Source organism: Electrophorus electricus, chromosome 11 (assembly GCF_041902795.1).
Source record: "Electrophorus electricus isolate QZ-2024a chromosome 11, ASM4190279v1, whole genome shotgun sequence".
Taxonomy (NCBI): Eukaryota; Metazoa; Chordata; class Actinopteri; order Gymnotiformes; family Gymnotidae; genus Electrophorus; species Electrophorus electricus.
In genome coordinates this window covers 2215421-2238238 of record NC_137507.1, presented here as the reverse complement: position 1 = coordinate 2238238, position 22818 = coordinate 2215421, and the positions used below count along the sequence as shown (strand labels likewise).

Here is a 22818-nt window from a genome sequence, read left to right as displayed (position 1 = left end):
GGTTGTTTTGATGTGTGTGATATTGTTGTGATATTCATTCTTTGCCCTGTCAAAGAAAGGTCCCATCTTCAGGAATGTAAAGGCTTCACCATAATTTTTATTTCAGTCACTTCTCATAACTGTCATTATTCCACCATCCTTTAGTTTTTGTTGTTTAAAGATAATGAACAATGACATTCCAGTAAAAGATAGAAACCAGGATGCACTGTAGAATATTCAAATACTTATTCAAATATAATGGCCTTGATATTTGAAACACATGAACATATTTGATATTTAATAGGTATGAATTCACGAGGCATTGAACTGCTGCTCTGGGAGATGTATCTCAAAGTTTTGTTTGTTTTTTTAACCACTAATAACATGCAGCTTTTTTGGGAAGCCTCTGAAAATGCAGAGATCATAAGGAAAGATTTCAGAGCTGGTGCAGCATGTACATTATTCCCAATCTTTAGTGGAAGGTCAGCCAAACACAAACAAGGTAATGCCAAACACAAACAAGGTAAGCCAAACACAAACAAGGTAATGCCAAACACAAACAAGGTAAGCCAAATACAAAAAAGGTAATGCCAGATACAAAAAAGGTAATACCAAACACAAACAAGGTAAGCCAAACACAAACAAGGTAATGCCAAACACAAACAAGGTAAGCCAAACACAAACAAGGTAAGCCAAATACAAACAAGGTAAGCCAAAAACAAACAAGGTAATACCAAACACAAACAAGGTAACCCAAACACAAACAAGGTAATACCAAACATAAACAAGATAATGCCAAACACAAACAAGGTAATACCAAACATAAACAAGATAATGCCAAATACAAACAAGGTAATGCCAAACACAAACAAGGTAAGCCAAACACAAACAAGGTAATGCCAAATACAAACAAGGTAATGCCAAACACAAACAAGCTAAGCCAAACACAAACAAGGTAATGCCAAATACAAACAAGGTAATACCAAACATAAACAAGATAAGCCAAACACAAACAAGGTAATACCAAACATAAACAAGATCATGCCAAATACAAACAAGGTAATGCCAAATACAAACAAGGTAAGCCAAACACAAACAATGTAATACCAAACACAAACAAGGTAATACCAAACATAAACAAGATAATGCCAAATACAAACAAGGTAATGCCAAATACAAACAAGGTAAGCCAAACACAAACAAGGTAATGCCAAACATAAACAAGGTAAGCCAAACACAAACAAGGTAATGCCAAACACAAACAAGGTAATACCAAACATAAACAAGATAATGCCAAATACAAACAAGGTAATGCCAAATACAAACAAGGTAAGCCAAAGACAAACAAGGTAATACCAAACACAAACAAGGTAATGCCAAACACAAACAAGGTAAGCCAAACACAAACGAGGTAATGCGAAATACAAACAAGGTAATAGCAAACACAAACAAGGTAAGCCAAACACAAACAAGGTAAGCCAAACACAAAGAAGGTAATGCCAAACACAAACAAGGTAAGCCAAATACAAACAAGGTAATACCAAACACAAACAAGGTAACCCAAACACAAACAAGGTAATGCCAAACACAAACAAGGTAATACCAAACATAAACAAGATCATGCCAAATACAAACAAGGTAAGCCAAACACAAACAAGGTAATACCAAACATAAACAAGGTAATGCCAAATACAAACAAGATAATGCCAAACACAAACAAGGTAAGCCAAACACAAACAAGGTAATGCCAAATACAAACAAGGTAATGCCAAACACAAACAAGGTAAGCCAAACACAAACAAGGTAAGCCAAACACAAACAAGGTAATGCCAAACACAAACAAGATAAGCCAAACACAAACAAGGTAATACTAAACACATTGGCATGCGTATGAGCAGCGTATTCCCATGCTTTATAAAACTCTCAGATTGGAGAAATGTTACATCAAAGGGGACGTATATGTTAACACAACCTCACAGAACAAGGATGGATCTCCTCAGCAGGCAGCGCAAGAAAGCAAAAGAGGGTGGGAGAGTCTAAGAGAACAGCCACACGGGGCGCTGTTGAGCCTGCCAGCCTTCAACTGGGCCCTTCTGTCTGCTCTCTGAGTTTAGGAAGGAAGTGTGTCTCAACACAACACAACAGGCAACCTGAGCATGCTGCCAGAAGAAAGAACTGGGTTTTCAGGTCCTGAGTGCAACCCCTTTAGATCAGAGGTCAGAACATCGATGGTCCTGCCACGGGGTGAGCTCGGAGAGTTCTTTCCTGCAGAGAAAAGGGAAGGACGCCGGCATGTACATCTGCCGCCCCAGCAGACGTGCGGCAGATGCATCGGGTTCAAAAAGAGAACCGTGTGACTTGCCATTATCTTGTCATCGGTTCATTCTGCTGTGTGGAGTGGAAGGAACAACACAAAAGGAGAAAGAGAGAGAGAGAAAGAGGCAGAGGAAAACAGAGTCAGAGCTTCTACAGATAGATAGAGATTAACAGAGGTATATACATGCATCTTTCCATTTAGAAGAATTTGTGATAAACCACATTCAGAATGCAATCAGTGAACCTCAAATGTTCGTGCAAAACACATATCATTGCCAGGGTGTATGTAGACCCAAACCTCTCTTCCCTCTTCGTAGTTTTCGATAAGACACTTATAGTGCACCGTGTTTCACATCCAGTTTACTGCGTGGAGCGTAGGAAGGCACCAGAGATGTGACCAGCGGCCTCTCAAAGGCAGCTGAGCGGGTGTTTATCTGTGAAGGGCACCGAGGTTGCTGTTACACCCAAGGGAAGGTGGTGGGTAGCACACAGACATTTTCGGGACTTTGGAGGAGCAAGCATGGGGGAAGCAGAACTTAGAGTGGGCTCGAGCTGGTGACCACAGCCAGCAGGCGCAAAAAACACAATAAATGTGCATTGGTGTGTTTTCTTAGCAAAACGATGATCTGTGTGACACATTTTCACATGAACTGTCACAACTGCAGTATACACACTGTACAAAATAGGGAAATAACTAATTAGTTAGTTAATGTATTTGTCACAACAACTCTATACAAAGCTGATTAATTATTTGCACTCTTAAAGTACCAGAGATACAGACTAGCTGCATCCAGAGATATTACTGTGAAGATAATAATCTTAGACTGGCGTTAAATTAAAATAATAAATAAATAATGAAAAGCAGCTGATGCTAAAAAGATTAGTATGATCACACAAAGGGAAGTTACTGTGTGTGTGTGTGTGTGTGTGTGTGTGTGTGTGTGTGTGTGTGTGTGTGGAGTGTATTTTTTTCTTTTCACAAGACATTTATGATGTAAACCTAAGTGACATTAGTTACTCCTTGGCGTAATGAGTGCATTGTGTGTGTGTGTATGTGTGTGTGTGCAGGTGTGATGTGTGAGTAAATGACAAAGCACTTTTGTAAGTAGCTCTGGATAAGAGCATCTGCCAAATGTCGCAAATGTAAATGTAAGTGTAAATGTAAATGCGTGCTTGTGTGTGTGTGTTTGTGTGTGAGCGTGCGTGTGTGTGCGTGCACGCATGCGCATGTGTGTGTTTGTGTGCGTGTGTGTGAGCGTGCGTGCGTGTTTGTGTGTGAGCGTGCGTGTGTGTTTGTGTGCGTGTGTGTGCATGTGTGTGTGAGCGTGTGTACGTGTTTGTGTGTGTGTGTGTGAGCGTGCGTGTGTGTGTGTGAGCGTGCGTGTGTGTGTGCATGTGTGTGCATGCGTGTGTGTGTGTGTGTGTGTGAGTGTGCATGCGTCTTTGTGTGCGTGCGCACGTGTGTGTGTGAGCATGCATGCATGCTTGTTTGTGTGTGTGTGTGTGTGTGCGTGTGTGTGTGTGTTTTTTCTCTCTAGGTCACATTTAACCAAGCTTCCTTTATACTGAAGAGTCGATACAGTATACTCTGAATACCCGCAGCACAGACGTGTCTCCAGTTCTTCAAAGGTATGACAAACAAGGTTAACTTTAATGGTTGCCTTTGCATTTATTTAGGAATATAAAGAACATTAAGCCTTAAAAGCACCTCTTAAAGTGTGATGAAACACATTAAACAGTTTAAAATGTAAATGTAAAAAACAACCTGCTAACACATAAGAAAATCACTCATTAAGAAAATCAGTTATATTGCTCATCCTCATAGTTTATCCACAGGTGCACAAATTGTTAAGAAATGGTGGGTTCAAACTCAGGTGACATGGTTAAGTTTAGAATCAGGTTTAAGTTTTGGGTTATACTTAAGGGCTGGGGTTAGGCTAAGGGTCAGATTTAACCCTTTTGTATTAATTGGTGTTCAATTTAATGAGCGATAAAGATAAACGAATAATCTGCAAAGCATTTACAGGGACCATCAAAAAAGTGTACGGTTCTGAGGTTATATTGAGGAAGTTATTAACATATTTTAGGTGATAGCGAACCACTTCCTAAGAATCTTGTTTGGCTGCATTGATGTTTCATTAACCTCCTGTTCAACATAATAATTCATCCAAAACCAAACAAGAAAAAACAACCTGTGGCACTAAATGTTTGTCATCATTCTTGCATTCTTGCATAATTTGCTTACGTGTTTACTGGGAAAAGAAGCGTTATGTGATTTTCTATCATTATATGATCCTTCTATGGTTACATGACTCTCGCTTTTCCATGTCTCTGACATTAGGAAATGAGATATGGAAAAGGAAAAATTAGCTATGAGGTGGAATATAGACCAAAATGGAGCAGTACTACCCACGGCACCCTGCTTTGACTGTCCAGCCCAAAGCTGCGGAACACCCCAGTCCATGGCTACCTCCCTCTTTGTCAGTTTGGCTAGTTGAAGGTTTACCCTCAGCAAATTTGATGTTTCTTTACTTATTTCTTACTGTGTCTGCTTGCCTGCAGGAATAATGGCAGCTACACCTTTGAGCGCGGCCCCTTCCGATCTGGACTGTGGCCTCAACGACACCGTGAGAGCCACGGTCATCTCCAGCTTCTACTTCATACTGTTCATCCCAGCGTTGCTGCTTAACATGGTGGTGGCCTACATCTGCTTGCGCGTCAAGTCCAAGTCCACCTTCATGGTGTACCTGAAGCACCTGCTGGCGGCCGACCTCCTGATGACCCTGACCTTCCCTGTGCGGGGTGCGGGCGAGCTCCCGGGCGCCGCAGAGACACTACGTGCGTTCTCCTGCCGCTTCTTCTCTGTGATCTTCTACCTGGCCATGAACACCAGCATCATCCTGATGGGCCTCATCAGCCTCGACCGCTTCTTCAAGGTCGTCCGGCCGAGAGGGAGGCTCCTGTGTCAGGGGCTGCCGCTCAGCAAGGCCCTCGCCGCCTCCATCTGGGTGCTCCTGATCGGTTGCAACACCGTCCCGATTATTGTAACCACGGACCAAGACCCCAGGAACAAGAGCGGAGAGTTCTGCATGGCGATGAAAAGTGAGCACGGACGAGCGTGGCATGAGGGCGTGATCAAGTTCAGCGAGGCAGTTTTTTGGGCAGTGTGCATTTTGATCTTCTCTTCCTACATCTGCATTGCGAAGAAAGTCTTGGAATCGTATCAGAAGTCGCGCAGCAGCAACGGCCAAGGAAATCGCAAGGCCAAAGCTCGGGTGTTCCTTATCCTCTTGGTTTTCCTCATCTGCTACGTGCCCTACTACTGCGTGCTGATCCCGTACACCAGGCTGCAGGTTCTGAGAAACGACACTTGCACACGCGCCACAATGAAAATTGCTAAGGATGTAACCTTGTGGATCTCATCCACAAACGTGTGCCTGGACCCCCTGATCTACTTTTTCCTCTGCAAGTCGTTCAGGAAAAAGTTTATAGAGTCCTGTGCATTAAAAATGCATTTTCTAAACTTTGGCAAAAATATGGATGCATACCAGTCCTCAGATACGACACACTAACCTGTACCCAGAAACATTGAATATTTTTATCTTTCTTGCATTCTGACCTTGTCTTCTTTCGCATTTTACGTAACCACTAGTTTCACAGGGATTTTACAACTGTGACCGGATGAATGTTGTCGTCCTGTTATTATTATTATATCATAGTCGCATTATATTCAATTTAAAATGTATTAAATAATGTATCAAATAATAATGTATTAAATGCATTGCATAAATAAATTATTAGGATGATGATGATTATTATTGTTGTTGTTGTTTTTGATAAAATATAAGCGGCCCCTTGTCTCGTATATAATGAATCGCTATTTACATAACCAAAGCACGTGACCTGATTAGGACAAGCTGTTGGCGCGTTAGGACACCGCATGCAAGGGGCTGGTTTTGAGAGCAGAGCAGCGAACCAACTGCTAAACTTCATGCATAACTCATCGCCTATAAAAGAACTTACATTGTATATTAAAGAGGTTCAAAAGAGATTCAAAATTGTATTGAAGTACAAAGAGTTTCCAGAGAAACAGGACATTAAGGAGAGAGGCCCTTCATCAACAGTGTAAGGAAAGTGTTTTGTATATATGTAAATATAAAAGAAATACATTTAAAGAAATGAGACTAGTTCCCTGTTGCTGTCTGTTGCTGTCTAGCAGATATAGGCTCATACTCCTGACTCATCACTCTGGACACTATTGAATTTGATGCAAATGAGTAAATAAAATTTGGCGAGAAGTAAAACATACCCTCTGCTGGGACAAAGAGCAGGAAACTGCACAGGATGGGAATGCCCTGGTGTGCCAACCTTATTGTGACAGCAGAGGAAGTCTTTGAGAAACAACAGTGTGTGTGTGTGTGTGTGTGTGTGTGTGTGTGTGTGTGTGTGTGTGTGTGTGTGTGTGTGTGTGTATAAGCCCCGAGCAATATTAAGCAGAAGGAAGGTGTTAGGGCATTCTGATGGTCTCGTGTGTGTATGTGTGTGTGTGTGTGTGTGTGTGTTTGCGTGTGTGTGTGTGTGTGTGTGTGTGTGTGTCTATATATATATATAAGCCTTGCGCAGGGCTTTCACTTCTTCTGAAAGCAGCTGGTAAGTCTTCACTCTCTTACATAAAAACAAGTGACAGGGCCACTGTGAATGAGCAGAGTGTCAAAAAAATCAGTATAAGGAACAAAGTTGTATGGTTATTCCATTTGAAAAAAAAAAAGTATTTGCTTTACATTAGCCAATGTTAATTAAAAGTACATACATACAACTTTTTGGTTTTAAAATATAAAAAGTACTTTTAATATTGGTAGTAACTGTGGTGCTTTTAATGAACCAGTGTTAATTAAAAGTGCATACTTAAAACCTTTTGGTTCTAAAATATAAAAAGAAATCTTAATATTGGTAGTAGCAGTGCTGCTTTTAGCATCCTGCAGTCAGAGACTGAGTTTTACAAAGAGCATAACAAACATGTTAACATGGTCTGCCAATATTACCTGATGTTTTTATCCAAAGCAACTTATAATTATGACTGAACATGACTTGAGGGTTATGGGTCTTGCTCAGGGGCACAACAGTGGTGGGGCTTGAACCAGCAACCCTCCAATAACAAGGCAAGTACCTTAACTACTGAGTTATCGCTGCCCCAGCATATACCTGCAAGGATAAAAGGCAAACTATGATGACCAATATAAGAACAGATATCCGTGGTGCAGTGCATTCTCTTTACATATAAGGTACTTAATTCAATTTCGAATGAATTAACCTGAATAATTTTAAAGATTTGTGGGGAGTAAACCTTCTGAGCTGCAGTCAGACTCTGGCTTTCACCAGAACCCATGTGATGTTCAGTGTCATTATACATCCTACTCCAGCTGCCGAGGCTCCCGTAAACGTGGCTTGCGGGTTTGCTGTCTTGCGCCTTTGCTTGCATGCCTGAGCAGTGGTATTTCAGAAGAGTAGGGCTTTTCCTCTGTGGTTATGCTTGGTTGGTTAACTGCTCTGTTTCAGAGAATGAGGAGGCAGCTGACAGCATTTTTTTCCAGTCTAAGCATGCAACTGGAAAGCTCTTTGTCTCACCACCAATGCGGTGGAACCGCTTTGGTTTGCTGTGTTCACAACTAATTAGAAATCGGACAATGCTCCAAATGTCGTTCAGCCCATCAGCTCTTGAACACGGAAATACGGAAGGCAGGGTTTAGATGTTTAGAGTGGAGGTTCATGATGAAGACAAGCAAGGACATTTAGTTCATTCGTAGCGAAATTGCAAGAGATCCAGATGTTCTTGCAGAATTCAGCACGGCTGAAATTGAGATTCACTGGCATTTATGTTGACTCAGGTGTTTGCCTCCATCTTTCCCTTGAGTAACTTCCACAACTTGCATTCCATAACTGAGAAAGCCAGGAACAAGGCATAACCCTAACCCAACTAACCTGTCTCAGCGGTCTTCTGCAGTTCTCTGCTTCTGCGTTTTCCGAACAAATTCATCACGGCTGTGTCTGTCCCTTCCAGCCGAAGCTGGGGAGCATGAGGATGAACACGAGCGAGCGGAACGTCTCGGCACGCTGCGAGCTGGACATCCAGGTCACAGCCATTCTCTTCCCCTGCCTGTACGGCCTTCTCTTCCTGGCAGCCGTGACGCTGAACAGCCTGGCAGCGTGGATCTTCTTCCAGATCCGCAGCAGCTCCACGTTCGTGGTGTACCTGAAGAATGTGGTGGCAGCGGACCTGCTGATGACGCTGGCCGTGCCCGTGAAGGTGCTGTCGGACGCGGGTGTGGGTGGCGTGCCCCTGCAGGCTTTCTACTGCCGCTACTCCGCTGTCCTCTTCTACGCCACCATGTACATCAGCATCCTGCTGCTGGGCCTGATTAGCCTGGACCGCTACCTCAAGATCGTGCGGCCGTTCGGCAGGTGCGCCCTGCGGCGGGTGGGCGTGGGCCAGGCGCTGTGCACCGCTGTCTGGGCCGTCATACTCAGCCTGGCACTGCCCAACGTGGTCCTGAGCAACCAGCCGGCGCGAGCGCCACTCGCCGGTGGGAAGCTGAAGTGCAGCAGCCTGAAGAGCAAGCTGGGACTTCGCTGGCACGAAGGCTTCAACTACCTGTGCCAGGTGGTGTTCTGGGGCACGCTGGGCCTCATGGCCGTCTGCTACAGCTTCATTAGCAGGAAGGTGTACAAGTCGTACCGTGCCTCGCAGGGCCGCTCCGGCACGGCCACCAAGCGCACCGAGGCCAAGGTAACACAAGGAGGCACTCTCCAACGCTCCCGTTCGGCAGAAATAGCGCAAACACGGTTAATGAGGTCCTGCGCAGCTGCAGTCCGCCTCCCATAAGAACGTGGAGACATCCTGCAGTTAGAATCACCACTGATCACTTTTAATGTTTTGTTTGCTCAGGAACAAAGGTCAAATCTGAAGTACAGAATTCCTGTTCCTTATAGAATTCCTAATTTCTTAGGGTATTAATGTTAGTCCTCCGTTACTGGGACTCCGTTAAAGGAAAACATACACGAGGAAAAACATCCTCAATAAATGAATGGATTCTTAAATGCTGTACTCCCCTTTCTACGCTTCTTTATAAATGATGGTTTATGAGAACCAAGTTACATAGAGATAGTTTTCTTTACATACCTGCTAAGGTGGCTTGGTTGTGTCTACAGGAATTCACCCTTCTCTCCTCCCCAGGTGTTTGTGGTAGTGGGCGTGTTCTTTGTATGCTTCGCCCCCTTCCACTTGGCCCGAGTGCCCTACACCCTCACTCAGACACGAAGCACGTCCAAGCACTGCTGGGCTCAGAACCAGCTCTACGTCGCTAAGGAGACCACGCTCTGGCTGTGCGCCACCAACGTGTGCCTGGACCCCCTCATCTACGTATTCCTGTGTCGGATCTTCCGGAGGAAGCTGACTGCCACGCTCTGCCAGAGACCCCTGGGTAACAGCGGGCTGGAGTCTCCCACGGAGACATCTACCAAGCAGGAGTTGTCTCACATGGCACGTTTTAGCAAACCTTCGGAGCTTGGTGCTTATTAGCATCCCTTTGATCCAGACAGATGAGTTTTGCTTTGCTCATCGGGCACATGCCTGTTCTCAACAGCCGGATTACGTCAAGGCATAACTAAACTTTGAGCCGAAACTGAAAAAAGAGATTGTACAAACAAGGATTTTTTTTAGATCCTATTTTGAGGAACACAACTGAACACAACTGAACACAACTGAAACTTGATATTTCTGTGTCTGGTGGTTTTTGTTTCAGGCCTCTACTAGATTAAATGAACTAACTGAATGGGCTTTACTGCCCAATGAGTTTACACACTGAATAATGTTATTAAAAGACCAGTAGCACAGTGTTACTATCATGTGTGTTTGAAGTTATAGTGTGAAGTAATGAGTGAAGAATCCCCTTACAAATAACTTATAATTAACTTCTTCACAGCGTACCTTAACATATTTTGCTTGTACATTTAGCTCTCGGAATCCAAAGGTAGGTGGAGTCAAAAATATGGGAAATGCATATATATGTTAAAATATGTGTTAAAATACAAAGCACTGGAAATAAACGTAGGTGTTTGTAAAGCAAGTGCATTTCCTATACTGTGACTGTATTAGAGAGTACGAGATGTTAGAACTTTACTGGGCCTTCACTGACTATGTCTATTTCTGAGAAGTTGGAATCTCTGTGTGTGTGTGTGTGTGTGTGTGTTCTGTCAGTCAACATTTTTGATCTAACCTTCTTCCTTCAGTTTCAGTTCTTGATAAGTTAAAGCTTTTGCGAATATTAATAAAATGACTTTGACTGGAATGGAATTGTAAATCAATTTAGAATTAAAAGACAGAAAAATTAGCCTCTAAACAGGCGTCATTTTAGAACCCAGAGAACAAAAGTGCTAAAGAGAAAAATATGGCCTGGTTGACATCATTGTTCCTTCATTCAACTTTTTTTACTTGCACTTTTGTTTTGAAGACCATTAGTCATTAATTGGAGGGGTTCAGACTGTGCTTTAGGAAGATCTGCAGCATGAGCTGCTCGTAATTCCTGTGATGCTGTGGAAAGGATGCATCACAGGGCGGGAAAAAGGCAGTGAAGGTACATTGTCAATTTTTTGGTTTTCTATCCCAAAATGACAATTACATGAGCAATGTGATACCAGTGATACCAGTCCTTCTGCTGGTCTTAATACCATAAAGTCTGTGTGTAATGGGCTAGCAGCAGATCCTGTCGGTTCACTCTGCACTGTACACACCAGCCAGTATCTGGTCCTACGTGTCAGAACATACAGAATTCTCCTGCTTGCAGAGTCATGGTGGTTTTATTTTCCTCCTGCTAATCTCACCCCAGCTGGGTTTCTTCCTCCGGCTTCTCTCGTGGCTCGGGTTCTGTGTCTGTTTTTGATGCAGTGCTGTGCTGGAGATATGTGTTTGGGCATTCGCTGCTAATTATTCGCACTTTATGTGTAATTGTGTGGGCAAAACACAACATCGTTGTAGGAAAGGTGAAGGGAGGACCACTTTAAATTAAGTGCGTGTGTGTAGAATTAGAGCTGTTTGGCCAGCAAACATAGTCATAACTTCATAGCTGCAACCTCTTGGATTTAGAACACCAAGAGCAAATTCTCAGACGTAAAACTAATCCGCCTTAACTGTCTCCAGCGCACAACAAAGGAAGATCATATTCTTTTTCTTAAAGTCAGTGGAAAATGGATTTGACAGTATTTTAGAGTGCTCCCGTTGAATTTATATTAACCCAGTTTTATCTGAATGGAGCCACACTCCATTCGTATCCCGCTCCGGCAACAGGTAATGGATATTGATATGAACATTACAAAGCAGAGTGATGCAGTAAAATGAAAAAGTGATACTGTCAATTGTGTTGAATATATGCAACTGTTAGACACAGTGATGGACAACGATGTGAATAAGTTGAATGTGTGGATAAGGTTTACAACACTAAAACAAAAGTATGAGTTTACTTGAATCACAGTGTAAAGGTGCAGAGGTCAGGAGGGGTCACGCTGAAGGTATCACCTCTAGATCTACCTCCAACAGCACATTAGACAGCAGGAGCTCAGCTTGACAAAAACATTACAGAGCGGTAGGCATGTCCAGAGCATACGGTAGTAGACAAAGGGGTGCGTATGGCAATCACAGCAGTAGCAGGGACACCCGGAGTTGTAGCTATGGCAACGTAACTCCATGGAAGTGTGGGGACAGTCAGAGACATCAGCAGCCCTCCAAACCACTGGCAACAAACGTGGGCGATCGCATGAGACTGCAGGCATCTTGGTTTTAGCACAAACCCTCTACATCCACAAATCAATAGCTGGAGAAAAATGACCACCCCCCTACCCAACAATAAACAACTTACGCAAGTACTTTTGGTCAAAGACCATTTCGAGATTGGTAATGTGCCATTTTACTGAGCCAAAACGACGTTTGAGAGTGATACTGAGTGAAGTGAAGTGAAGTGAAGCCAGGCTGAACCCACACTGCTGACTATGTAAATGATGTCTGTGAGCCCTGGTTAGAGTTATGGTATCATGTGCTGTAGTTCCACCCCTTCACTCCTGCTTTTGCCTGTCTTAGACAAGGAACAGTGCCCAGTATGCCGATGTCAGCATGAAATTCCAAGGAATTCCAAGGAGTCAATAATAGTATGTCATTCCTGTCCAATACAACTGTAATCTCAGACATGCAGTCTTTGGCAGGCTGAACTGTTTTGACTCAACTGTCTTAACTGGATAATAACATCCCCCAAATCCAGTACACGTAAATGAAATTCCTGCTAACGGCTCACCCTGATGTTGACTGTGTGGCCTTGAGACTGGAGGACAGAAAAAAAAAGGTTTTACGGTTCAGTGGAGAGATTATCTGAAGCCCCTTGGCTACTTTGTACTGAAAACTTTAAAGCATTTGTGATGTTTCTGAAACACCTTTGCCTTATTTTCCTCCACATACTCCAAATCCTAAAACTACACCTCTTGAATAAAGACAAGAGATTGTTTGCTGGGTTTGTGCATGTGTGTGTGCATGCGTGTGTGCATGTGTGTGTGTGTGTGTGTGTGTGTGTGTGTGTGTTTATCAGTTTGTGTTAGTCATCCTCTGATTTCTTCATCAATGATTAGTTTCTGACATTGACACTGGCCCTAGAGCTACACACGCATAATCTCTGGCAGGCTGAGTTGTCTTGCTGGATCCAACATGTGAAGTCCAGTTTTTTCAAGTATTTACAAAAATAAACTTGTTGAAACAATTGATCAAATCACCAATAATTTAAAAAGGTTTAAATTATAAAATCCGCTTATAATACTATGTTAGGTGAAACAAACCAAGGCCAGTGAGTGTGTAAACATTGTGTTCACAGTATTATGCTTTTCATATCAGAGATCTCATGCTCCTATACTGTGACAATAAAAGCCTTTTTCCTCAGAACTCCCTTTTCCCCAGAACTCAAACATCCTGTTGGCAGCATGCCATGGAGCTCTTCTTTGCTCCCATAGGTCACAGTCCGATAAGAACCACTTAAGCCTCCACTAAAGTTGTTTAGGCTGTTCACACCTGCTCGGACTAGATAAGGCCAAGCCTAGATAAACCCCAGCAGCAGAACGTGCACAATCATCGTGAGATCTAGAGCAGCAACTGTTCGTAGCGACAGCTGCCGCAGTCTCGACGGACCACAGACCTCGAAACGATGTGCATGCATGTGCCGTTCACCTGCTTCACTGCACAGCCCACGTGTTGAAGACCGCTGCAGAGGTGGGTTTCTTCATTGACCTCTTTAGGTAAGATACTTTCTGCAGCTAAGTGTACTCTCGTGTGACACGTTCTGACATCTCGTGTGGCAGGCGAAGGCAGTAAGAAGGGGTGTTGTTTATGTTTATGAAAGACAGCAGTTCTCAGTGGAAGAATATTCTCCAAGCTGCTGGCTATAAGCACTAGATGTAAAAATAAGAATTTATTTGTTTATTTCATGAATAAACCTTGTGGGGGTTTTGCCACTTGACGTTTCATTCAATTCAACTTTAAGCAGCTGTTTTGTGTCTATATATATATATATATATATATATATATATAGAGAGAGAGAGAGAGAGAGAGAGAGAAGCAGACCAAAATAGACAAGATCAGTGGTATTCAACCCAGTACAGTTACACTAGCAACATGTATATTTGACCAACATGGCATATACGACCTGTTATTCTTTCTTATAGGCCTGACATGTCCAAGTGACCTCATGTAAAAATTCCTAACCATGATGACAGGCTGAAAGAGGTATCTGCAGTAAGCTTATTTCCCAGGAAAGCCACGATTAGCCTCTACACGCTCACTCCAGTGGCAGGAGAGGAGCAACTTCATCTGTGAGCTTGTCAGTCGTTCAGTACAACACAAAGTCAGCGGGCACCTGCTGCTTGGAGATTTCACATCGGGAGAGAGTTACACACGAAAGTCCAGGTCAGATTATTTTCATTCTGTTTTCATTATTTTAGTGTCTTTTATTTTATTGGCACTATAACTTTTATAGTCACTCACCTTTTATGACTTTCACAGGGTTTAAATAGATGTGAGACAGTTAGATGAACTGTTCAAGTAACATGAACTAATCTGATTCGTCTCACTTTCATCTGTGCATTAAGCAAAGGTTTATCATGAGCAACACCTTTTCTTACGCTTGAATTTTATATGAAAACGTTTGATGTTCTTTTGGAAGCACTGGCAGTCTTAAGGCAGAAATTAATATCAGGAATCAACAGAAACTAAGTAATTTAGGGAAACGCTGACACTTCATCATTCGTACCTGATGTATTAATACTTGGATTAGTCAAATTTGCACTTACAGTACACCTTAAAAACTCTTTTTGCCTATAAAACCTGAATAATTTCGATTAACTTTCTATTCCCAGTCATGGCCCTTAACTGCACGGCGAGCCTGCCGCCCCCGTCCTGGACGTTCGCGTCGCTGTACCTGCTGGTGTTTATAACCAGCCTGCTGCTCAACTGCACGGCGGCGTGGGTGTTCTTCCAGATCCACGCCCACAAGAAGACCTTCGCACTATACTTGCGCAACATGCTGGCCGCCGACTTGCTGATGACCCTGGTGCTGCCCGTCACCATAGCAACCGAGGCGGGGGTGGGGCCCTGGTGGCTGCGGTCCGTCTCCTGCCGCTACACGGCCGTGCTCTTCTACTGCTGCATGTACGTCAACATCCTCTTCCTCGGCCTACTGGCGCTCGATCGCTACCTGAAGATCGTGCGGCCCTTCGGGGTTGCGCGCGGGAGCTGCCTCTACAACTACTCCTTCACCCGAGCCATGGCAGCGTTCGTGTGGCTGGCCATGGGGGCCCTGTCGTTCCCCAACTCCATCCTGACCAATCAGGAGCCGACGCCGGAGACTGCGCACTGCTGCCCGAGCCTGAAGTGCGCACTGGGGCTGTGGTGGCATGAGCTGGTGGTCTACGTAAACACAGGGATTTTCTCCTCCGTGCTGATCACACTGCTGGCCTCTTATGCCTGCATCTACAGGCAGGTTTGGGTCTCCTCCACCAGGTTTGTAGCTATGGGCCGTCAGAAGCCCAAGTCCCAGCAAAACATCCTGGTGGTGGTGGTGGTGTTTTTCCTGTGCTTCGTGCCTTATCATCTGTGGCGGATCCCGTTCACACGGAGTCAAACCAGCCACCACTTCTCCCGAGAGGTGGCGGCTATGCTGATGGAGGGCAAGAAGATCACATCCTTCCTCTCCACCTGCAACGTGTGCCTGGACCCCATCATTTACCTGTTCATGTGCCAGTCTTTCAGGAGCAAGCTAGCCGAGGTGCTGCGCCTGGTCCCACGTGAGGCCGCGAGTCCTGACTCCGGCTCTCCCACCGATAGGAGGAGAGAGAGCACAGTGCTACGGCTGAGGGAGTGCTCGTCTCTGGTGTGAAGCGGCGGAAATCTGTGCAGACTGAGAGTGTGTTCACACAGATGAAGCTGTTTGGGATCTGCACTTGGAGGAATTGTCTTAAATAACGCAGCTGACGTCTGTCTTCTTCAAGCAGATCGTATGTCCTCGGCGTACGGCGGAGATGTTCACCAGTCCGGGAGCTCTGTTTTGAGGTGAGCCTAAAGTGATTAGTCAAGTCTCAAGTGTCTCTGCTGAAGACCTTTAGGTTTCTGTTATAATAACGTTGGCTCAAATTGCATAAGTTTGCAGCCCTGATTTAATGAATTTATTGGCCCATTCGATGTCTTATATCTAAAGTAGCAATAAGCTTTCCATGTCAGAGTGCTGCAAAACTGGTGGAATTCAAACACCAGCATTTTTTAGCCATAAAGCCTCTCATTTCGTTGGTCACTATGACACCACATATTAAAAAAATGTTGTCACTGCTGTAAGATTCTGTTTAAAGTCACATGCATTATTGACTCACACGCTTCCACACTACATGCTTAGCAGACAACTTTTAGACTCCTACGTGCATAATGTACGCTTCCCGTAATGTTCATTTGTCAAGTTAATCAAGTTAGTGTGAAGTTATTTAAAATTGACTTGTAAGCTTCTTTTTTTTTAAGAACTCGGGCATGTTCTGAAGAGCAAGGTTGCGTATTTAAGATACTTCTTGTTTCATGTGACTATCTTATGTTTTATCTCTGCAGAGCCACATTTCTCACCAAGAAAAGGCCTGCTGACATCCAGAGCATAGAGTGAGTTATGGCTATTTTCTGAATACTGCATACTGCACTCAGTATGTACCATATACCGCATACTGGTCCCTGTAGTAGTATGCAGTGGAGTATCCAGTATGCGACAAACTCAAACCGTACCATGAGGTCACATGAACGTACAATGTTCCCTCCAGCGTTGGAAGAAAGGGATGAAGATCACTACGGCGATAGCTCTGATCACGTACTGGAAAAATTTATTTTGGTCGCATAATGCATACTACTTTTATGCCCAGTCGGTATGAGAGTAGGACATAGTAGTCCATTATAACACAGGAAATATGTACAGTACCTCAGTCCTCAGGCCATGTCTGGCAAGCTGTGAGTGGCTCTTTTTGCTAGCAATTCTTTGAATGCTGTATGTTTATTTTTTTATTATATTTGTTATTTTTATTTATTTTAATACATTTGATATGCACAATTCCTTTAATTACCAGCAGTCACCACAAAACACACATCCCATCAACCAATCAAGTACCCCCATCTCCTCCATGCATAACTGCTACATTCTAAACAAATTCAGAATTATTTTACTAGCAGTTGGTAGAACATGCATCATTTCCACTACTGAAACTGACCAAGGCAAAAACTAAAGGTGGTTTTGAAGAAGAACACAGAATTATTAATGACTGTGAAGAACAACTTTTCTTTATACCTTTGGCATGACAGTGATGTCACTCGGGTCAGGAGATCAAAGCAACAGAGGTCCCACACAACTCACTATGCTAGACTCACCACACAACTCACCACAGAACTCACTACAGAACTCACCAAGCTAGACTCACCACACTAGACTCACCGTGCTTGACTAGGGTTGCAGTAAAACATAATGGGTGGGCATGTTTTTAGTCATATTTTGAAAGCCAGAACTATATTAGGGGCTTGATTTGAGGAAGGGTTGTGAGGAGATGCCAGTTAAAAAGCACCATGGGGACAACCATCCTCTAGTAAACCCTAACCCTCCCTTTCCACTCCCTTTGGATTAATGTGCTCATTTAAGGTGTCTGCTGTCAGTATTTTCAGTCGAACCATATGTGCAATTTACACACCAAGCAGTGGCATAGCTCAGAATTCTGGAGCCTTGGAGCAAGAGGCAGGGTGTGCGACATTATTATTATTATTATTTTTTATTATTATTATTTCTTATTTCTGATCTCTTCCTGCCCTGGCTACCAGCTCGAGGCCTCCTCGCCACGCGTGTTCTGCGTGCCCCTCCCTTACGCTGTATCGAGCTTATCAGGAGGGCTTTATGGCGAATAACTATCGGGGCCGGACAGACGCAGATGGTCCGGATAGTCGCGGGCTTTCTGCGGTTTGTTTGGGGCATTATGCGTCTGCTTTGGATAACACTAGAAATACAACAAGATTTGTGGACTTTCTTCAAAAAGAAACCAGTGAAAGACGTTTGGTGTCAATAAAGCTGAAAAAAATAAAAAGTTTGGCGTTAATAAAAGTGAAAATCTGTTCCTCTTGGGGGATTTAAAAAAAAAATTTCAATTAATAAAAGATTTTTAAAAGGTTCATAAGACGTTACTCCGTCAATAGGGTTATTACATGCATATATATATATGTGTGTGTGTGTGTGTGTGTGTGTATGTATATATATGTGTGTGTGTGTGTGTGTGTGTGTGTGTATGTATATATATATATATATATATATGTGTGTGTGTGTGTGTATGTATATATATATATATATATATATATATATATATATATATATATATATATATATATATATATATATATATATATGTGTGTGTGTGTGTGTGTATGTATATATACCATGGCAGCATGGAGGGCAGGACCTTTCGGCTCTGCTGAGTTGCACGGTGCAGTCTGCTGGTTTTAGCTGCATGACTGGTCAGAGAAAATTTCACAACATAAAGAGAAATGGGCTTTGTGTTGGAGGGGCAAAGAAAATCTTCCCACCGCCGGCCCTGCTCACCATGTGGTCACCACGCTGGTTTTTCCCTCTGCCAACTTAGGACAGAAAACAGCCGAAACTGCAAATTACAGCACAAAACAACCGCAGTTATAAAATACGGATGTTTCCCAGAAATGGCACCACAAATCCAACTAAATAACAGTAAGCATTATCAGTTACTAAATCATTTTATGTGAGTGTGTGCATTCTTGTCAGGAAAGCCCTTAACCATTACCTAATGCCACTTGATTAGTTGGGTGACAAGGAGCACTGATACAGTGCACTGATAAAGCGCTCCGGGTACAGGATGGTAGAATTAAGGTGGCATTGCAGCGCCTCCATGTGGTTGTCCAATACCCTGAGCACATTTCAATGAGCACAGAAAAATAAATATTACTTTGCCAGCTGAATGAAATTCACATTGAATTTGAAAATCCTGCTTCTTGCTGCACTGTAGTTTGTGCTACTGTCCCTGAGTAAGATGGCAGCCTCCACACCCGTGTTTTCTCTCTTACGATCCTTCAGTCGGCTACGTTTAGCTTAAGTGTCCCTTTTTGTAAAACTGTAAAACTACAAAAATGGCAAAAATGTACTTAAAGTTATGTGGAATTATTATTGATCAAGTAAGTCCAGTGGGAAATCAGTACTATGTGAAAGGTTCAAACTTCACAAAAAAAGGTAGCTGCTAAATTTGCAGTTACAGTGCAACAAACGATTCTATAATGAAAATGACTTTCAATAAAGATTACACTGCTTTGCTTTGCATGATATATTTACAGAAACACCCAACTGAAGTATCACATTCAGATTACCATATGAAATAATAATTCTTTAGCCATTGTGGGCCACATATGGCACAGACCAAAGTGAGCTGTATTTGTTATTTTAGCAGAGCCCACGGGACACTCTTTCCTGTTTGTCCTGCTAGGGCTTCAGTCTTCGACTGAAACAGCACCTCCAAATCTCCTAAATGCTGGGATATAAATTGACCTGGAATATAAAGAGTTTTGACACATTCTCTGACGAGCGCAGTCATGGTGGTGTAGATGTGTCGTTAATGGAGCGTAGGTTTTACGTCAGTTTTTTTGTAGGATAGCAATACCTTTGAAATACTGCTTAAATATCTGATTTAGTCCCTGTAATAAGTGCCGTTGCTTGTAGATTGTGTAGGCCTACATACATGCCGTCTGAATACCCAGTATTTTAATTACATGTATTGGAGTGAATTATTTGAATATTTGTTACATTTGCATAATGCATATATATTTAAAATTTGTATAACAAATTTATATTTGTAATTTGTATAATAAAAAATATATGAGATAAGACAAGATTCTTGATGAGATAAGTATTTTTAAACTTGAGCCTGCTTTAAAATGTTCATTTATCACCCCCAATCCTCCCAAACCGCAGATGTTCGACACAATCACATGACCCTACATGAAGAGGGTCCGTGTAACTGTATTAAATTTTAGGGTTACCCCTTCTAGCAACTAGAGGTCCTCACTGGAATACTAGCGCTGTGTCCATAGTTATAGTGACCTAACCTGCTTCCCATTAGGTTGTCACTGTGAATAGCTTTGGCCTGCGCTGTAGTCTGCACTACCAAGCCGTTTCCTGCTCTGTAATCTTTCCTGTGTACTGATCCTAGCCTGTATTTTTTCGTCTCCGATTCCTGAGGACCTCCCTTGTTCTTTAGCTGGATTTTGCTCTCTGCATTCTCTGGTTTATAAATTATTACCTGCATAACGATCCTTGTCATGTTGCTGGGTCTCAAACGTTTACATTCAGAAAAGTCCAGGGTTCACTGACTACTGCTAGCTCTGTCTCCAGCCAGATTAAACGTTTTCATGAAGTCCTCCTTCAAGTGTATAAATTCTTATTAATTCATGTTACTTAAGATGACTGTTTATCTGACAGTTAATATTAAATTCCAAATTAAATTATTAAAATACAAATTATACATAGATGAATTAAATATATTTTAATACATTTCACACATTAGCATGTGGCCATTTGTTTTGGTAATTTTAACATTTGTATATTGTACCAGTATAAATTGCAGTTCCGTTTTTTTGTTTATCTCTGCAGACACACACACACACATACACACGCACCATACACAGCTGTATCAGTTCGTGCTGAGATTAAGGCATCATATCTAATCAGCTTTCATATTTATTCTGATGAGAACTAGCACACTCTACAGAACTCAAACCTCCTCCTCTTCTTCCTCTGCTTCTGTTTTTCAGCCCCCAGTGATCCCTCACTCTGACCTTTGCTGTGGCGGACGTTGTTCATGACATCGTATAGCGTGAACATGCAGAAGGAAATCTCCTCGTATGCTGTCTTCCTGCCATTCTCAAACAGGCAGGCAAAGGCAGTGATCGGCGGGGCCCCAGCAGTCTGGACCTCCACACACGCCAGATCTGAGTAGGCGCTGGGGCCCTCGTAAATGACCCATGGCTTGGTCCAGCTGTCGGGGTCCCGGGGCCGGACAGAGAGGTGCAGGCCCAGATCACGGCGAGCATCCTGCCAGGTTGGGTGTCCGTACACCACCCAGGTCGGTGTTGGCAAGTCCGTTTTGGAAGCAGCGGAAGCAGCTGGTGGAGTATGGACAGTAGCTGTCTCCCACCTGGGGTGGGGAGGGGCACTCCGGGGGAGGGGCAAGGGGGCTGGGAAACTGACCATGCTGCCATGGCAACCATACCTGGTCTCAGCGAGCTTCGGCACCAGTTGGCCTGCCTCGAAGGTGGCTCCGCCGTCAAAGCTGAGCGCCTGCACGCGGTAGCCCAGGGCACTGCGGGCATTGCAGTATAGCACACTGGCCCTCTCTTCCTCGTCCACCGACACCAGCTGACACTCCACACACTCAGGGCTTGGCACGGCCCGGCCAAGGTGCCAGTCCCGCCCGTGCGTGTCGCTGCGGAAACAAAAGGAGTGGGCCGTGGTTTTGCACAGCTTGCCGAAGCAGTTTCTGCAGTCGATGTGATAGGCGTAGGCGGGGACTAGCAGACGCCCAGACTTTAGCTGGATCCCGTGGCCTGGACCGAGAGCAAAAGTAGCCCACTCTGTCAAAGATCAATAAATAAACGGGGTTCTGTTGCTGGTAAAAGGATTACCAAGTTTATCCGTTAAATGTTGAAATATGCTATTGATACAGTAAAAAAAGACCCAAAGAAAATAGGTTTTAAGGAACTGACAGTTAGAGCCTCAGTCTCACCTTTGATGGTGTCACCGATGGCCTTGTGCGTGAGATCAGTGACAGGACTCCATGTTTCTCCGTGGTCATTGCTGGAAACACAGCAGAGCTTTGTGACGTTATTACCAGTCGCCAACTGGTGGGCTTCGGAGGTGTGACCGAGGACGGCGATGAAGAAGAGGAAGAGCGTCCCCGTGAAGGCGTCATAGACAGGGCAGGGGTTCATGGAGCGGTAGCCTGGCAGACTGGCCGTGCTTAGCACCCGCATGTCCTCCCACTAGGACGGGACAAGAGGACGACGGAAGAGAAGAGGGAAATTCAACGCCTCTCACTTCCATTCAGTGAGACTAAGACTACTACAGAGACTCCTGCAAAGACTAAGACTCCTGCAAGGAGACTAAGATGACTGCAAAGAAACTAAGACTCCTAAAAAGAGACTAAGAGAGTTTGTGTCATACTCTATAATTGCAACTATAGGATACCAGTCCTTTTTCACCGTTTCTGTGTACATTGGAGTTAACTGATGGTATCTTGTTCTCTACACAGTGGCTTGTTTCAATGGACATCTTACATAAATGACCTGATTTAAAAACATGGACAGGCCAAACAACACTACCGGATTACGACTTACAGATGAGAGCAAAAGTGTATGGCTGCTTTTTAAGAACAGCTAGAGATTAGGAATACCTAATCACTCATCATAGACGATTATTTACAGAAGTGGCCCTTCCAGGTCTAGACAGGATTAAGATTCCTGGATTTTCTAATTAGTGCAAGCCAGCAGGTAAAATTAGTTCAAGTTTGTGATGCAAAATAAAGGTTCTGCCATGGTTTCAAAAACAATTCTACCTGCTGGCTTGTGTTAGTTAGAGAATGTCTGCTTTCTGGACCTGGAACGTCCAGCTGGGATTATTAGTGAAATGCTGTAAGTGAGAGTAAGATCTTGGTGTTACCTCTACATAGTTCTTGTAGAAGGTGCCCTTGCGCAGGACGAGCAGGTGTGCATGGGAGTCTGCAGGACTCAGCCTCTCCTCACAGAAGGCCAGGAAGCAGGACGACCATGGCAGGAAGACCAGAGCAGGAATGCGATATGTCACTCCGCTCGCCTCCTTCTGGAAGAGCACGGTGCGGGCGGGTAAACGCGGCCACGATTCCATGGTC

At 43.6% G+C, this 22818-nt stretch overlaps 3 protein-coding genes and 1 pseudogene across 6 annotated transcripts; 3 read left to right on the top strand and 1 right to left on the bottom strand.

Annotated features, from left to right (window-relative positions):
* Positions 1 to 3372: 3372 nt before the first annotated feature.
* LOC113583037 (P2Y purinoceptor 13 pseudogene) lies at positions 3373 to 6095 on the top strand (annotated as a pseudogene). Its single transcript, XR_014126087.1, has 2 exons — positions 3373 to 3924; positions 4858 to 6095. The product of XR_014126087.1 is annotated as a P2Y purinoceptor 13 pseudogene (transcript).
* A 691-nt stretch (positions 6096 to 6786) lies between these two features.
* Positions 6787 to 10188, top strand: LOC113583026 (P2Y purinoceptor 13-like). Its single transcript, XM_027019109.3, has 3 exons — positions 6787 to 6945; positions 8354 to 9079; positions 9527 to 10188. The coding sequence occupies exons 2-3, from the start codon at positions 8369 to 8371 to the stop codon at positions 9869 to 9871; spliced, it is 1056 nt and encodes a 351-aa protein (XP_026874910.2). The 5' UTR covers positions 6787 to 6945; positions 8354 to 8368; the 3' UTR covers positions 9872 to 10188.
* A 154-nt stretch (positions 10189 to 10342) lies between these two features.
* On the top strand, positions 10343 to 20848 carry LOC113583018 (G-protein coupled receptor 87-like). Of its 2 annotated transcripts, XM_027019097.3 has the most exons (5): positions 10343 to 13617; positions 14044 to 14284; positions 14734 to 15925; positions 16466 to 16513; positions 20708 to 20848. In XM_027019097.3, the coding sequence occupies exon 3, from the start codon at positions 14736 to 14738 to the stop codon at positions 15750 to 15752; it is 1017 nt and encodes a 338-aa protein (XP_026874898.2). In that variant the 5' UTR covers positions 10343 to 13617; positions 14044 to 14284; positions 14734 to 14735; the 3' UTR covers positions 15753 to 15925; positions 16466 to 16513; positions 20708 to 20848. The 2 variants fall into 2 exon arrangements, with proteins under 2 accessions (XP_026874898.2, XP_081580179.1); XM_081724053.1 differs by lacking the exon at positions 20708 to 20848 and having other exon boundaries at positions 16466 to 18057.
* On the bottom strand, positions 19493 to 22814 carry neu4 (sialidase 4). Of its 2 annotated transcripts, none has more exons than XM_027019095.3 (3): positions 22611 to 22814; positions 21679 to 21934; positions 19493 to 21526 (listed from the first exon to the last, which is right to left on the bottom strand). In XM_027019095.3, exons 1-3 carry the CDS (start codon positions 22812 to 22814, stop codon positions 20649 to 20651), a joined length of 1338 nt encoding a protein of 445 aa, XP_026874896.3. In that variant the 3' UTR covers positions 19493 to 20648. The 2 variants fall into 2 exon arrangements, with proteins under 2 accessions (XP_026874896.3, XP_026874897.3); XM_027019096.3 differs by having other exon boundaries at positions 19493 to 21499.
* Between the last annotated feature and the right edge of the window lie 4 nt (positions 22815 to 22818).

Bases quoted from the DNA above. Each gene is read 5' to 3' on its own strand.
- LOC113583026 (XM_027019109.3), top strand. From the start codon at position 8,369: ATGAGGATGAACACGAGCGAGCGGAACGTCTCGGCACGCTGCGAGCTG. The intron at 9,080-9,526 runs GTAACACAAGGA...TCTCCTCCCCAG, and splicing joins CCAAGCGCACCGAGGCCAAG to GTGTTTGTGGTAGTGGGCGT.
- LOC113583018 (XM_027019097.3), top strand. From the start codon at position 14,736: ATGGCCCTTAACTGCACGGCGAGCCTGCCGCCCCCGTCCTGGACGTTC.
- neu4 (XM_027019095.3), bottom strand. From the start codon at position 22,814: ATGGAATCGTGGCCGCGTTTACCCGCCCGCACCGTGCTCTTCCAGAAG. The intron at 21,935-22,610 runs GTAACACCAAGA...GTCCCGTCCTAG, and splicing joins TCTACAAGAACTATGTAGAG to TGGGAGGACATGCGGGTGCT. The intron at 21,527-21,678 runs GTGAGACTGAGG...GATCTTTGACAG, and splicing joins CATCGGTGACACCATCAAAG to AGTGGGCTACTTTTGCTCTC.